At 42.4% G+C, this 12,541-nt stretch overlaps 3 protein-coding genes across 8 annotated transcripts; all 3 read right to left on the bottom strand.

The window, feature by feature from the left end:
* Positions 1-465: 465 nt before the first annotated feature.
* Positions 466-1,383, bottom strand: LOC115736462. Its single transcript, XM_030668179.1, has one exon. It carries the CDS (start codon positions 1,381-1,383, stop codon positions 466-468), a length of 918 nt encoding a protein of 305 aa, XP_030524039.1.
* A 1,804-nt stretch (positions 1,384-3,187) lies between these two features.
* LOC115736420 (pentatricopeptide repeat-containing protein At2g17670) lies at positions 3,188-8,912 on the bottom strand. Of its 6 annotated transcripts, XM_030668127.2 has the most exons (4): positions 8,498-8,912; positions 6,295-6,406; positions 4,633-6,143; positions 3,188-3,855 (listed from the first exon to the last, which is right to left on the bottom strand). In XM_030668127.2, exon 3 carries the CDS (start codon positions 6,049-6,051, stop codon positions 4,636-4,638), a length of 1,416 nt encoding a protein of 471 aa, XP_030523987.1. In that variant the 5' UTR covers positions 6,052-6,143; positions 6,295-6,406; positions 8,498-8,912; the 3' UTR covers positions 3,188-3,855; positions 4,633-4,635. The 6 variants fall into 6 exon arrangements, with proteins under 6 accessions (XP_030523987.1, XP_048128569.1, XP_030523986.1 ...); XM_048272612.1 differs by having other exon boundaries at positions 3,188-3,820; positions 4,633-6,406; XM_030668126.2 differs by having other exon boundaries at positions 4,633-6,406.
* Positions 8,913-11,060: 2,148 nt separating this feature from the next.
* Positions 11,061-12,541, bottom strand: LOC115736387 (endochitinase-like). The gene is made up of 3 exons (XM_030668080.2): positions 12,195-12,541; positions 11,950-12,103; positions 11,061-11,552 (listed from the first exon to the last, which is right to left on the bottom strand). Exons 1-3 carry the CDS (start codon positions 12,475-12,477, stop codon positions 11,183-11,185), a joined length of 807 nt encoding a protein of 268 aa, XP_030523940.1. The 5' UTR covers positions 12,478-12,541; the 3' UTR covers positions 11,061-11,182.

The following is a 12,541-nucleotide window of genomic DNA, read 5'->3' on the forward strand; positions in this document are numbered from 1 at the left end:
GATTTGCTCAAGGTCATGCGGTGTCGAGAAACTACAGGACTGCAAAGACTGACCTCATTTCACAGAATAATGCTCGACACACTAACATCAAATACGATTCACAAGATTAATTCATAAAATAATATGACATAGAGTATTATCATTACCAAATTTGACATGTTTGTATGAATTTACACACTTATAATTTCTTTTTCTCGTTGATCGATTTTATGGACCGGTCTCGGGCACGTCTGAGATTAAAATCTGTCGGTGTTTCCCAAGGATTATACGGAAGTTTATTTGTGATTATTTGCGCACCACTTGGCTTTAATATCAATGCTATGATGTGTTACCTTGCTTGATAAGCAATTAAGTGCAAATTACAAATAAACAGTTTGTACAAAACTGCAGGACCAAAATTAGGTTCTAGACAGTCCTTCAAAGTTCGGATGTTGTGAAGATTAGGAAAAATAAAGCTTCATGTCCTCAAGGTGCAGTCGATGCATTGAGAATAGACACCCGATTTCCAATCAAGCATTTGTAGAGTTGATCGAGTCCGTCTTCGAAACCTTCCACGCAACGCTCGAGTATCTCGAGTTGCTCTCGCGCCGCCTCCAGAGCGTCGGACCCACCGTCGGCTTTCCGAGTCGCTTGCCCATGGATGGAGCTCACAGCACGGTCCACGCTCTCCACTTCGTTGAAGACTTTCTTCCCGCCTTTCTCGCTTGAGAGCAGCATCAACCTTGAAACCAATGGCCAGCCGCGGGTCCTCGTGTTGCTCTTCGTCAAAGAGGCGAAGATCAAGAGGGACTTCAAGATTGAAATGGTCACGAGGTTCAATTCTTTCAAGACTTCGACCGCCATGACTAGATGGTCATCCAAATTTAGAAACTTCGATGAGTTATTAGGGTTTTTGCTTTCCAGGGTCTTAAACAGACCTAGATATTTGGCTACATCCTTCTTGGCGTTCTTTCGGAAACTCATGAAACTCTGAGCATGTATTTCGATGCTCGAATTTATCCCGCCCTTCCTCCGGATCGCGGACCGTAGATCTTGGATTTCATCTTTCGTCCTCGCCATCAAGTCTCTCGCGAACCCGCAAGCGTCCAACGCCGTAACCGACTCATCGAGCGCCTCCTGCATCGCTCTACCGTTTCGGTCTCGAAGAATAGCTTGTTGGGTGAGGGGAGCGGTGATGAGCTCCTCGAATCCGACGTACAGCTCGGCGAGCCTCACCATGTTCGCTCGGATGGTTTCAGCTCTAAGGGACGACGAAGAGCAATCCGGGGATTTGAACTTGGACAATTCGGCTACGATTTTGAGAGAGCTTGAAGGTAATCTTGAGGGCAAGCTAATCGACCTAAGAGGAAGATGCACACCTTCCATGAAGGATGAGTTTGCCATTTCTTTTTCTCTTTTCGTGGGCTTTTTGATTGGCGAAACTACACTCAAAATCTTGGAAATGAGGTTTTTGTAAGTAGACTGTGACTCTTCCCTCTCTTTCATATATAGGAGATGAGAAGATTTTTCAGAATTTGCATGTGGTGGGAAGGTGGGTCACACCAAACTATTTTAATACTGATGCCATTGTTTTGGCCAGCAGAAGGTGAACACATCAAGACCCTTTCCTTAGAAAATTTCTTTTAAATCAGTCCTATGGTCATTCAACATGCAACGTATAGCGGTTCCATATAATCCCTTCTTTTAAAAATTGGGAGATAGCTGTCCTAGGAGAGATGGAAGAAACAGTAAGTATTGGGTCATGGGTTGCTGGATGCTCTCCCTTGCCTCCCCAATCATCGATTGTGGTTTGGTGCTATCTTCGGATCAACATCATCATCAGTCGTCATGCGCATCCATCAACCTTCTGACCAGAATCTAAATCTGGTCAGAGATTAATTTGAGAGGTGGTTTGTGGACAATCAATGGCTGGCACTGGAGGGTTTGTCTGCTTTTCGAAGAGCCATAGGAATGGGGTTCAAAGCAAATTTTGACTACGTGAGGAGAATGGAGATTGAGGAACCAATGAAGTATATTTTCTATGAAAAGAACAAACGTGAGGAGAATAGAGTGTGGAGGGAGACAATACAAATTGGCAAGAATCTAGCTAGCTAGCTAGGCTTGCGGTTGGGAGAGCAAAATGGGGAGGCTATTATTGATAGGAATGTGAATTTGGCTAATAGCTGATATTTCTTTTAAAATCTGGCTAGGTTGTGTGTAATCCAAGATTACCACTCAATTAAGTGAAAATAACAAAGTGATTAATGATTGGAATGTGAATTTGTGCCCAGAAGTCTTATGACCACAACATTATGGTTTCATTAACTTTTAAGTTCTTAACTCTAGGCATTTAAATGATTGTAAGACGGAATGTGTGCATGTGATATGACCATGATACCGTGGTTGTTCACAATTTAAAGTCTGCATGTCTTGTGTAATTCGGAATTGCAAGGCGAAAGACTCGACAGCAGAACCCAACGACAAAGCCGGGCCCCTCAAGGGTAAGTGATAGCCGTCGCCATTGGTCACAAGCTCAAAACTGGTTGAAACATGGCTTGTGGAACAATGTATATGCTCCCTTAATTACTTATGTCGTCACCCTAATCAAAATCCTGTATCCATTATTGGCAGAATCGGTATCATCACAATCCGCCAGTCTTGGCCTCTTATGTTTGAACATTTGAATTTGTGTAGTAATAACACGAAAAGGTAAGTTTTAGCATGAGGTATTCATAACATCTAAGAATTCTTGCATAAGGATTGCATGTTCATCACGAATCCCTAGCATCGAAGACAATGAAACCCATTGGACAGGTAAAGATAATGCTCGATGGCTCTATAAAATGTCCCACCGGTTAAAGTTCTCAGAGACTTTAAATTTTGATTATAAGGATCTCGCGATAATGTTCCGCCAGCTCCTGTTGAGTAGCTAATTAAGAAAATTTTATGGTTTTCGATTCATTAATTCCCGCAAAACTTTATTGCTTCTATCTTTCAAAGTCAAATAGGCTATTATAGCCTAAGTTTCATGTGAGAGTTAAGAAAACGGGACAATGGATCATCATCCTATGTTCTGAATATTCAAGCGAGCCTGAAAGAGTAATGACACTGGCAAGCACAAGCAGAGTGCCGAGATGGACAGGCTTGTCTGCTCTTGCTGGTTGCTCCACTGATTCAATGACAAAGCACATTGCAGAGAATAACAAAAATAGGGGTGAAAGAAATCTTCTTCGCTTAGTCCTACCCATAAAATACAACTGCTAACAGATTCTGAGGCCTCATTACCGGATCAGGTCAAATTACTGTGCCATGACTGGACCATTTCCTTAAAAGCCCCCACAATTCCAGCCCATAAAAGTTCTTGAATAGACATCATAAGCATAATTTCATGTAGAGACTCACCAAATAAGAGAGTAAAAGGTGGACCATTTGATACCATCATGCCAGTAAAAATTTGATAGAAGATAACAAGACATTGCAGAATGGCTGGTCCCAAAACCCAATTGTTGGGCGCACACAAATGATGATTTTCTTCCTCTGCCATGGCAACATTCGGTGGTTGAAATGCAAAAGGGATGGTTCGTAGTGATCTCCTCCACACAAACACCCAATTCTTGCTCTTCTTCAAAGTAGTTCAGTTTACTTGGTATTCTTAGGCAAAGATAATTAGAAACCTCTCAGAGACATGGAGGGTCATGGCAATCATCTGTGTGCCCAAAAGCATCCATGGTAGAGATTCCATTACAAGCATCGTTTGGTTTCGGAGATACTTCCAATGGTTAAATAATGCGCCACAGTTATGAGTACAGCCCGCTCGATGTTACTGTCATGAGCACCAAATCTGAGAGAGCCAATCGCATCGTTGTTATGGAGAAGCTGGAATGAAATACCAAGAGAGAAAAGATCGTCTTAAAGAACCCAACTATCTCACGGTAACACACAGCGTCTACACACTGTCGGTTCCACCTAGATTAGAGTAGAAAATCATTAAAGCAGACAGACTCCAATGTGTAGCAGCGATACATCTTATGTGCATGTTATCCCGCCCATCCCCGATCTAGGGGTGGATGAAATGAGTGCAGAATGGAAAAAAGTCTGTCAAGGCCAAAATGTTTAAATGATCCTAATTGTATCATATAGAGTACTATCAAAAGCAAATTTATTATCTCATACTCGGCACTGCCAAAAGCATCAATAACCAGCTACCATATCCATCATTTGATGACTCAACTAAATGGCTATATGATAAAACATCTCACATGGAACAGAGCAGAAAAAATAGTCACTTTTGAATTCTCATTGCTCATGAATAAATTAGGCACCAAAGCATTTTTAGTCCAACCTAAACCAAAATCTCAATTTTACTGTAATATTCAGCAGCAACTAGTTTGTGTGATTGAGAAATTCAAGGGAGTGGTACTTTCATAAGATAATGTGCGTCTTATTGGCAAAAATTGGTATAGTTTGGGAGAAGAAAGAAGCTAGGTGCTTTATTGACAGCAAGCAACATGCTCTGGTTACATCTAACAGACCAATTAAGTCGCACAGTTACACACATTTCTGTCCATCAAGTAAACAAGATAGAAATAAATAACATATATTCAAATACTAGCAACCAAGACAAATTCGCCAGATTAGAGAAAAAAAACATACCAGTTAGACAGCAAGGCCTTGTTCTCTGGCCTTCCTCGACCACTTGAGAGTACTCTCAAGAGTAGTGTAAGCAGCAACATCGGTCAAGCTCTTGCTCTCAACAGCATAATCGAAAACCTCATAAGCCTCAGCCACCCTACCTTCTCTACAGAGGGATCTTACAAAGGTTGCATAAGCAGCTGTCTCAAGCTTCATATCACTGGATTTCATCATTTGATATAATTCAATGCCTTTTTCCAATAACCTCGACTTACACAACCCGTGAAGCAACGTATTGTATGTGCAAGAATTAGGACTACACCCCTTAGCCTCCATCTCCTCCAACAATCTTAATGCTCCAATCGTATCCCCCTCTCTGCACATTCCATTCATCAACGACGTATATGTTACCGCATCAGGAAAATGGCCTGCCTCCTCCATTATGTCCAAGTATTTCCTAGCATCCTTTACCCTCCCCGATTTCGACAACCCAAAAATCAAAGTATTGTAGGTTACAAGATCAGGCTCCACACCTTCATCTTTCATCCTCTTATAAACCCCAACCACCTCGCTCCCTCTGCTCAACATACAATACCCCTTCATTATCGTATTATAAACAAAACAATCGGGCTTAAACCCTTCTTCGCTCAATATGCCAACCAACCGCAGTGCCTCTCTTAGATTCTTAGTATTGCAGACATTATCAATCAGTATAGTGTACGTGACCAAATCAGGCTTCATACCCAAAGAATCACGCATCTCGTAAATGAAATTGTACACAGTAGCCAAAGCCCTGGTCTTACACAAATGCTTGACAACAAAATTGTATGTGTAACCGTCTGGAGGTGAATGCTTCGAAGACAGCTCTCGGATCAATTCGATGACATCATCCTCACGGCCGGAAGAACAGAGGGAACGGATAGCGACATCGACAGTTGCCTGGTTAGGGGTGACCCCCTTATTGACCATCAAGTTGAGGACTTGGTGGACATGGGAGAGCAAAGTGTCGGGCGCCTTGCAGGACTGGGACAGCAAGACGTGGTAGGTCGATCGGTCAGGCGAGAAAGAAGGGGACGCCTTGATCATGTGGTTGAGGAGAGAGATCGAGTCCTGGACGGTGGCAATCGCGGCGTAGGACTGGAGGAGGGAGTTGTGGAGGCGGATGTCAAGCTGCAATTTTGAGGCGGAGACAACAGAATTGAAGAGCTTTTTGGCGTCTGACAAGTGCGGGGACTTAAAGAGAGATCGCAATTGGGGAGGGACGGACAATGATTCTGGGGAATTGGGGTTTTGGGTCTTCCGGGAAACCTTGGCAGGTTTCTTGGGAAAATGAAGGGGTTTTGGAGGTATAGATGGGGAATTGAGGGTGGCGAGGGAGGAAGGGTTTATCGCCATTGAAGTGGAGATGGCTGACCTGAAAGATGGTGGGAATTTCCCCATTGTCGCTCTGCTTTCGTCCTCGAGCTGTGGTTTATTCTTGTAGGATTTGAGCTAGGGTTTTTAGGCTGCGTTTCATTCAGCTTTTCCAAGAGGCTTTGGGCAAATGCAACATAGTTTAGCCTAAAGTGACATGGGAAAATGCAAAGACTGCTTAGTAAACTGTGGTTTGAGAAGCAGCTTTGACAGACATGTTGTTTGGGATAAACTCATTTGAAATGGACACGGTTGAATACTTCTTTATACCCTGCAGGTGCAAGACCTCGTTGAAACTCATGCAAATGATATCTAACTTCTTTGTATAGCCCCAAATAACCCGTGAAATTTGAATATCCAGCATCTACGAAATAGTATTTACCTACACAAAAATAACGTTAAATTAATCGAAACAATTCGCTCCAAAATGCCTATCAATTCTTCTAAAGTCCGAAAACAGAAAACTAAAGATAAGAGAGGCAACTCAAACAATTCACACTAGACAAATTCATCTATATCCTGCAAGAGCATCACCAAGTTTGAGATTCTCATTGGATTGAGAAACACAAACACGATCAGCATACATTTGGTTCAATTCCAGCATGTTTTCAACAAAATTCAGTAAGATTCCAGCATATTTTGACAAAATTCAGGTTGTTTCAACAAGACTGTAGTATGTTCTAGTGAGTTTCAACAATTCCGAACAAATTCTAGCAACTTCAAGTAAACTTTAGTGAATGCTAGCAATCTACCATAAACTTCTAGCATATAGAACACGAGAACTCATCCAAAGGAGATATGCATAAAAATACAAGATAAGCGGATAAAAAGTAGTCCAACTTGTTAACAGGGAGTATTTTCCTCAGCCCAGGCGAGAAGAAAACCATCTTTACTTTCTAGTACAGCTCTATCGGAAAATAATATTGCGATCAATTCCTGACAGGAAAGTCTCAAGATGTTTCTGCCTTCTCTCTCTTTTTTGCCAGAGACGTCTAAAGATATGTTCTTCAGATTGATTTATAGCTTATCCCATTTTAATGCTTGTTCAAATTAAAAGCAAAGATGAAAGCAAAACAGGACTTGGCAGAAAAAAAAAACAATGAAAAGAACAAATCGCCTCTTCCAACAATCTAACAGTTCATACATAAGTCTAGAACTACGCTACTTGTGTTCTGTTCACAAAATGCACAACAAACAATCATAATCTGATTAAAAAAGAAATCTTTGCTCAAAGGGAAACCAGTCTAATCAACGGAAAAAGCCGCGCAGATCAATCTGTTGCTGCAAACATGCTAATATCTCCATCTAACTGATCGTAATTCCCAAGGCACAAGATCAAAGCCATCATTTCCATTGAGCAAGGATCAAAATAATTCCAGAAGAGGGAAAAACAGAAAGAACGAGATAAAGAAACCCTAGCCCTCCTTAGCATGCAGCAGCAAAATCAAAAACCGATTCTACGATATCAAAGCCAAAACCTAACAAGCGAGAGGAAGAATCAATCAAACCTCAAGAGAGATCGCGGGGTGAAGTTTCAGAGAAGGCTGCGAAGCGGACTGATTCATAGGGTTCGTGGAAGATGTGGTGCAAAGCTGAGCGAAGCGCAAGAGGCAGAACTGAAGGTAGCGAGAAGTGTAGGGCTTTTATTTTTTAAAAGTGGCAAAGTTGGACTTTTAATAAGTTTCGAGGGCCAAAAAAAGTAACTGACCAAATTTCATTAATTCATGTTAAGGCCCTTGGGGAATGGTTGTCAAACACCCCAAATTTTCTCCAAGGCGCGCAGGTTTTGAGCTGAGGTGAACATAAAGGTGGAACGAAATTGAGTAATTGAATGAATATTCTAGAATTAAATCTTGCCCCTCAAGTTTTTGTAGCTGTGGCAATTCACCCCTTAAAAATCTCAAATTTTGCAATAATGTTCCAACAAATTCAAGGAAGTTACACTTTATTCTTAGTTTTTTACAGAATGTCATAGATTATCACCTGACGTTCCAATTTTTCTTTATCTGAAATTCGACCCAAACTTTTGAAATTCGTGGCAATGCTCCTCTTTTAGCAATGATAAAATCGAAAGATTGAAGGAGAAATGAAATGAAACTAGAGTGGCATGATTCAGGAAAGAGCAAATGTTTTGGTCAAAAAGGTATGAGATCGTGCATGAGACGAGGTCAATTAACGATGCAAAAGAGATCGATCATCATAGACACCTATAGAGGAATTCAACAATAACAGAACAATTAACGAGCAAATCGACGTGGTTGAGGCGTATAGACAAACTCGTTGGAGGCACTCGGTTGAGAAATCAAATGCAAAGATATTGAACAGATTCTTAGCCAAATCAACGCAAAAGTATTGCAGCTGAGTTAAAATCATTAATACAGAGTCGGTCGCGAACGATTTTCAAATCAGTGGTAACAAGAATTCTCAGTCTCTGCTTCATATATAGCAACAGCAAACAGAGCATCGAAGATACCTTGAAGAAGATAGGCGACTGACTGCGAATGACGGTCGGATGGGAGGGGGAGGTGGCCGGAGACTAATGACTTAGTGGACCAGAACCGACCAAGTAAGAGAAAACAAAGCCTTCTTCTGTGGCGGAAGAACCGGCGAGGGCGGAGATTGATGGCGACTCAGAATCGACGGGCGACGGATGGCGAAAGACCATAATCAAACTCTCGTCCCGCTCTCGGTTTTTCTTCGTAACAGCTCTCCTCTGTAGCTCTCTCTTCTGTGCGTACGAATCTATGGTGGCCGACGATGGAGGATCGGCCGTGGCAACCGGCGGACTGGAGGCGACGAAGAGAGAGAAAATCTTTAGAGGAATCGCAGATGATCGGAGAGCGAGAGCGTCGTCCCAGTGTGTCCAATACCCTAAACCCTCGTTCAGAAATGAACGTCAACGAGAGACAGAGACCGTGTGCTCAGGATTCATGGACTGGGCTTGCGGGTCTGGATCTGATGGGTTTTATTGGGCTAGATCAAATCAGCTTTATTGTCCGGTTAGGCTGCGCTTAATGAGTTAGAACTTGATGGGCTCAATGGGCCTGAAGGACTGGACCGGAGCGAGGTGGTCGGACCGGCTGGAGAGTGAAGAGGCCCAACTTAATAGATAGGCTGGAGACTGGAGTAGCAGCAGCAGCAGCAACAGCAGTATTATTATTATTATTATTATTATTAATCATCTAATTAATTTAGATGATTAAAAAGCTCTAAACATCAATTCTCTCTCTAAATGAAAAATTGTTTTAATCTCCTACTCTGATCGATTGATAATTTCTCAACATTTAGACTCTATCAATGTTGTCATACGGATTTCTAGTCGGGATAGGACCGGTTAGGATACGATAAGAAATCCTGAAATTTTTTCACATCATATCTTCTGTTTGGTGAACCACAGATTTAAAGTCGGATATTGTTATATCCTGTCATATCAATTGTTTGGTAAAAAATGGATATCGATATGAAGGACATATATGCCCCTACGTAGTGCACAAGAAATAACATCGGCCTTATCAGCATAAAAACATTATTTTGTGATTTAGCACGATTTAGCATTATTACAAACTATTCTTGCTGTGCTTTACGTAGTGCATTTCCTTTTGTCAATATGTTAACGAGAGTCGTAAATTTTTTTTCAAACTCGTATTAGAAATTAATTGAAGAGCAAATGCTAATAAATCGGGCACTTAAGGAAGGATCTGAAATACAAATTTTGTTGATGGTGGTGGTGGTGGCTACTGCCGTGGTCGACTTTGTTTAATTAAGGTGGCCTCAGTGTCTGCGCCGTTGCCGTTGCCGTCGCCCACTCCTTTTCACCTCACTCATCTAGTCCCCCAACGCTTTCAAAAACTACTAATAATTAAAGAAAAACAAAGTGGAGTTTCACGCTATGTAATCCATTAATGTGTGTATATGTATTCCGGCTCTATTTGTTTCGTGAAAAATGTGATAGTTTCTAAAAAATCATTTTTCTGGAAAATGACAAATTTTTTCGGTACTATTTGGTTGAAACCCGAATACGAAATGGAAAATATTTTCTATCGTTTGGTAAGGAAAATCTTATTTCCTCAATAGACATACACTGTTCGGGCAAAAAAATTACCAAGAGTCATAAACCCGTTGTACTTGTGCTAATTCAGTCCTAAATTTTTTAATGAAGGTATTGAGTCATAAACCTTTTGACAATTTATAAATTTAGTACTTCCAACTAATTTTAGCCAGAAATTGCCGACATGGCGCCGACCGTCCTACGTAATACGATCGAGGCCGGCGTGAACAATTTTTACAATTCTTTAAAAAAGTTGAATTTTTTAATTATTTCATTTTTTTCTTTTCATCTTTTGTTTCTTTTTCTTTTTCTTTAGGAAAGAAAAATAAAAAAGAAATGAAGGAAGAAAAGAAAGAAAAGAAAAGAAAAGAAAAAAATAAAAATTTATTTAAAAATAATTTTTTAAAAAATATATTGTTCATATCAACGCCGGCCGCTATATCATGTAGGGGATAGGCACGGGAGTCCTGGACCCGGCCTCGATAGACTCGAGCTCAAAAGTCGAGGACCCAAGGATGGGCGCTGGGACCCGGGCCTTGCCTCAAAATTATCGGACCTAACATCGTAGGCACCGGTGTCCCGAACCCGGCCTTGGTGTGCTCGGGCACAGTTGCTAGTGTATCGGGCATTCTAGATGGACTTGGGCTCAACCTCGATAGACCCGAGCCCGAGCATCCAAGGACTCAAGCTCTACTGCCAAGGGCCCGATAACGAGTGTTGGTTTACAGGATAGAGTTTTTGGTCCAAACATTGATACCTAGTCATATTTTGAAAAATGATTTTCGATTTTTCAAAATATTAATCATTTTTTCCAAATCGAAACTATGGTAGGATAACATTTCCCCTTGACTAGTAAAAGAAAGTTAATAGTATTAAGGGGGAGTTTGCAACAATATTTTATACGACTTCTAGATCTCGTCTAATGCCTTTTAACATAGAATCAGCGTTATTGCTAGGGAGCTGATCCAAGATCATGAAGCACCGAAAGGAAAGACAAGATTCCAACGTGACGATTTTATTTACTTATTTCACTGGGGATACAAGGCAACATGGCAAACTGATTAATTCTCATGCCACACTTTATTTTTCGACACACATCATCGTCCGCGCCTAAGCATAAGGCTTCTGGTTGTAGCAGTCAAGGTTGTTGCCGTACCCGACCTTCAGTAGGTCGCTGTACTTCTTGTAAAATCCGATCCGGTCCTCGACCGCGGGGTTGGGTCCCTTCCCGCACTCCTCCCTGCCGTTGATTATGTTGGTGATGAGGCCGTAGCCCGGGGACCTCCCAGCTGCCGAGTCCGCAGGGGACGGCCTCCAGCGGCCGGTGATGACGTCGTGGCTCGAGGGCTTCGGCGGTTGCGGCGTCATCCAGAACCAGAAGGCCGTCCTGAACGAGAGGACCTGTTCCTTGGCCACCCTGTCCGGGTCGTTGATCAGGTCGGCGTGCAGGGCGCGTCCCGCTAGGCCATAGTTGTAGTTGCTGCGAGCAATGAAACCGTGGACAAAATTAGAACAGGAAATTTCGAAAGTGTTAAAGTAGAGAAAATAGGGTCGACTTCGAGGTAAATACATATGTACTTGTCTCATGTCGTGCTGAAAATTTTTCATTTTGCTTTAATAATTTGTGCTTTGCGATGAATTTCAGTAGTTTGGTCCTTCAATTTCATGAGAATGAGACGGTCCAAAATCGTCCAGTCGGTCCACAGGTGGTCAAGCTTCCTCATCCAAGCGATGGAGGCAAATTATAATGATGCTTTGTCAAGTTAATAGAACATTTTAATTTCCATTCGATTATTATGTCCAACTTTCATTTTTTCAATTTCTCGTGCGTGAGCGCATGCACGGACTTAAACAAACATCGAAATGGAGGGACTTACTGCGTGATTTGAATTGGACCTCGACCGTAATATTTCCTGCCGGGAGCGCACGACCATCCAGATCGGCGATCACAGTAGTCGTTCGACCTGTCCCTCTCCTCCACGAAGCAGTATCCCCACGCGTAGGGCCCATCTGGTGCACTGCTCGATCCTCCTTGGAGAAGAGAAGCCGATTGACATCAATATCATGCAATGTTTTACGTGCATGCATGGACCTTAGTACGACGAACTCATTAGCTCCATACCTGTAGTTTCGTGGGAAGTCTGAGCCAAGAAAGCCGCGGCCTCCCTGAGCCTTGTGTCCCGGTCGCCGGTTGTCCCGAACCCCGGAAACGACCTCGCAGCGGCAAGGAATGCGTCGTATGTGTAGAAGCCCCTGGCGGGACAAGCGGGGTCGTTCCGGTGCTTGAGGAGCTGATTGAACTGGGCTCTGCTTATGACGGAACTCACGTCGCCGCCTTGCTGAGCGCTGGCGCGGAGAACAGCGAGGCAGGAAGCCAAGAGAGCAATCGCCCAAAACGACCTCATCTTTTCGCTTCTGAGTGATTGGCTTTAGGATCGTTGTGTGGTTTGGAGACGGGAGTAATAAGGT

This window comes from Rhodamnia argentea, chromosome 11 (assembly GCF_020921035.1).
Source record: "Rhodamnia argentea isolate NSW1041297 chromosome 11, ASM2092103v1, whole genome shotgun sequence".
Lineage (NCBI taxonomy): Eukaryota > Viridiplantae > Streptophyta > Magnoliopsida > Myrtales > Myrtaceae > Rhodamnia > Rhodamnia argentea.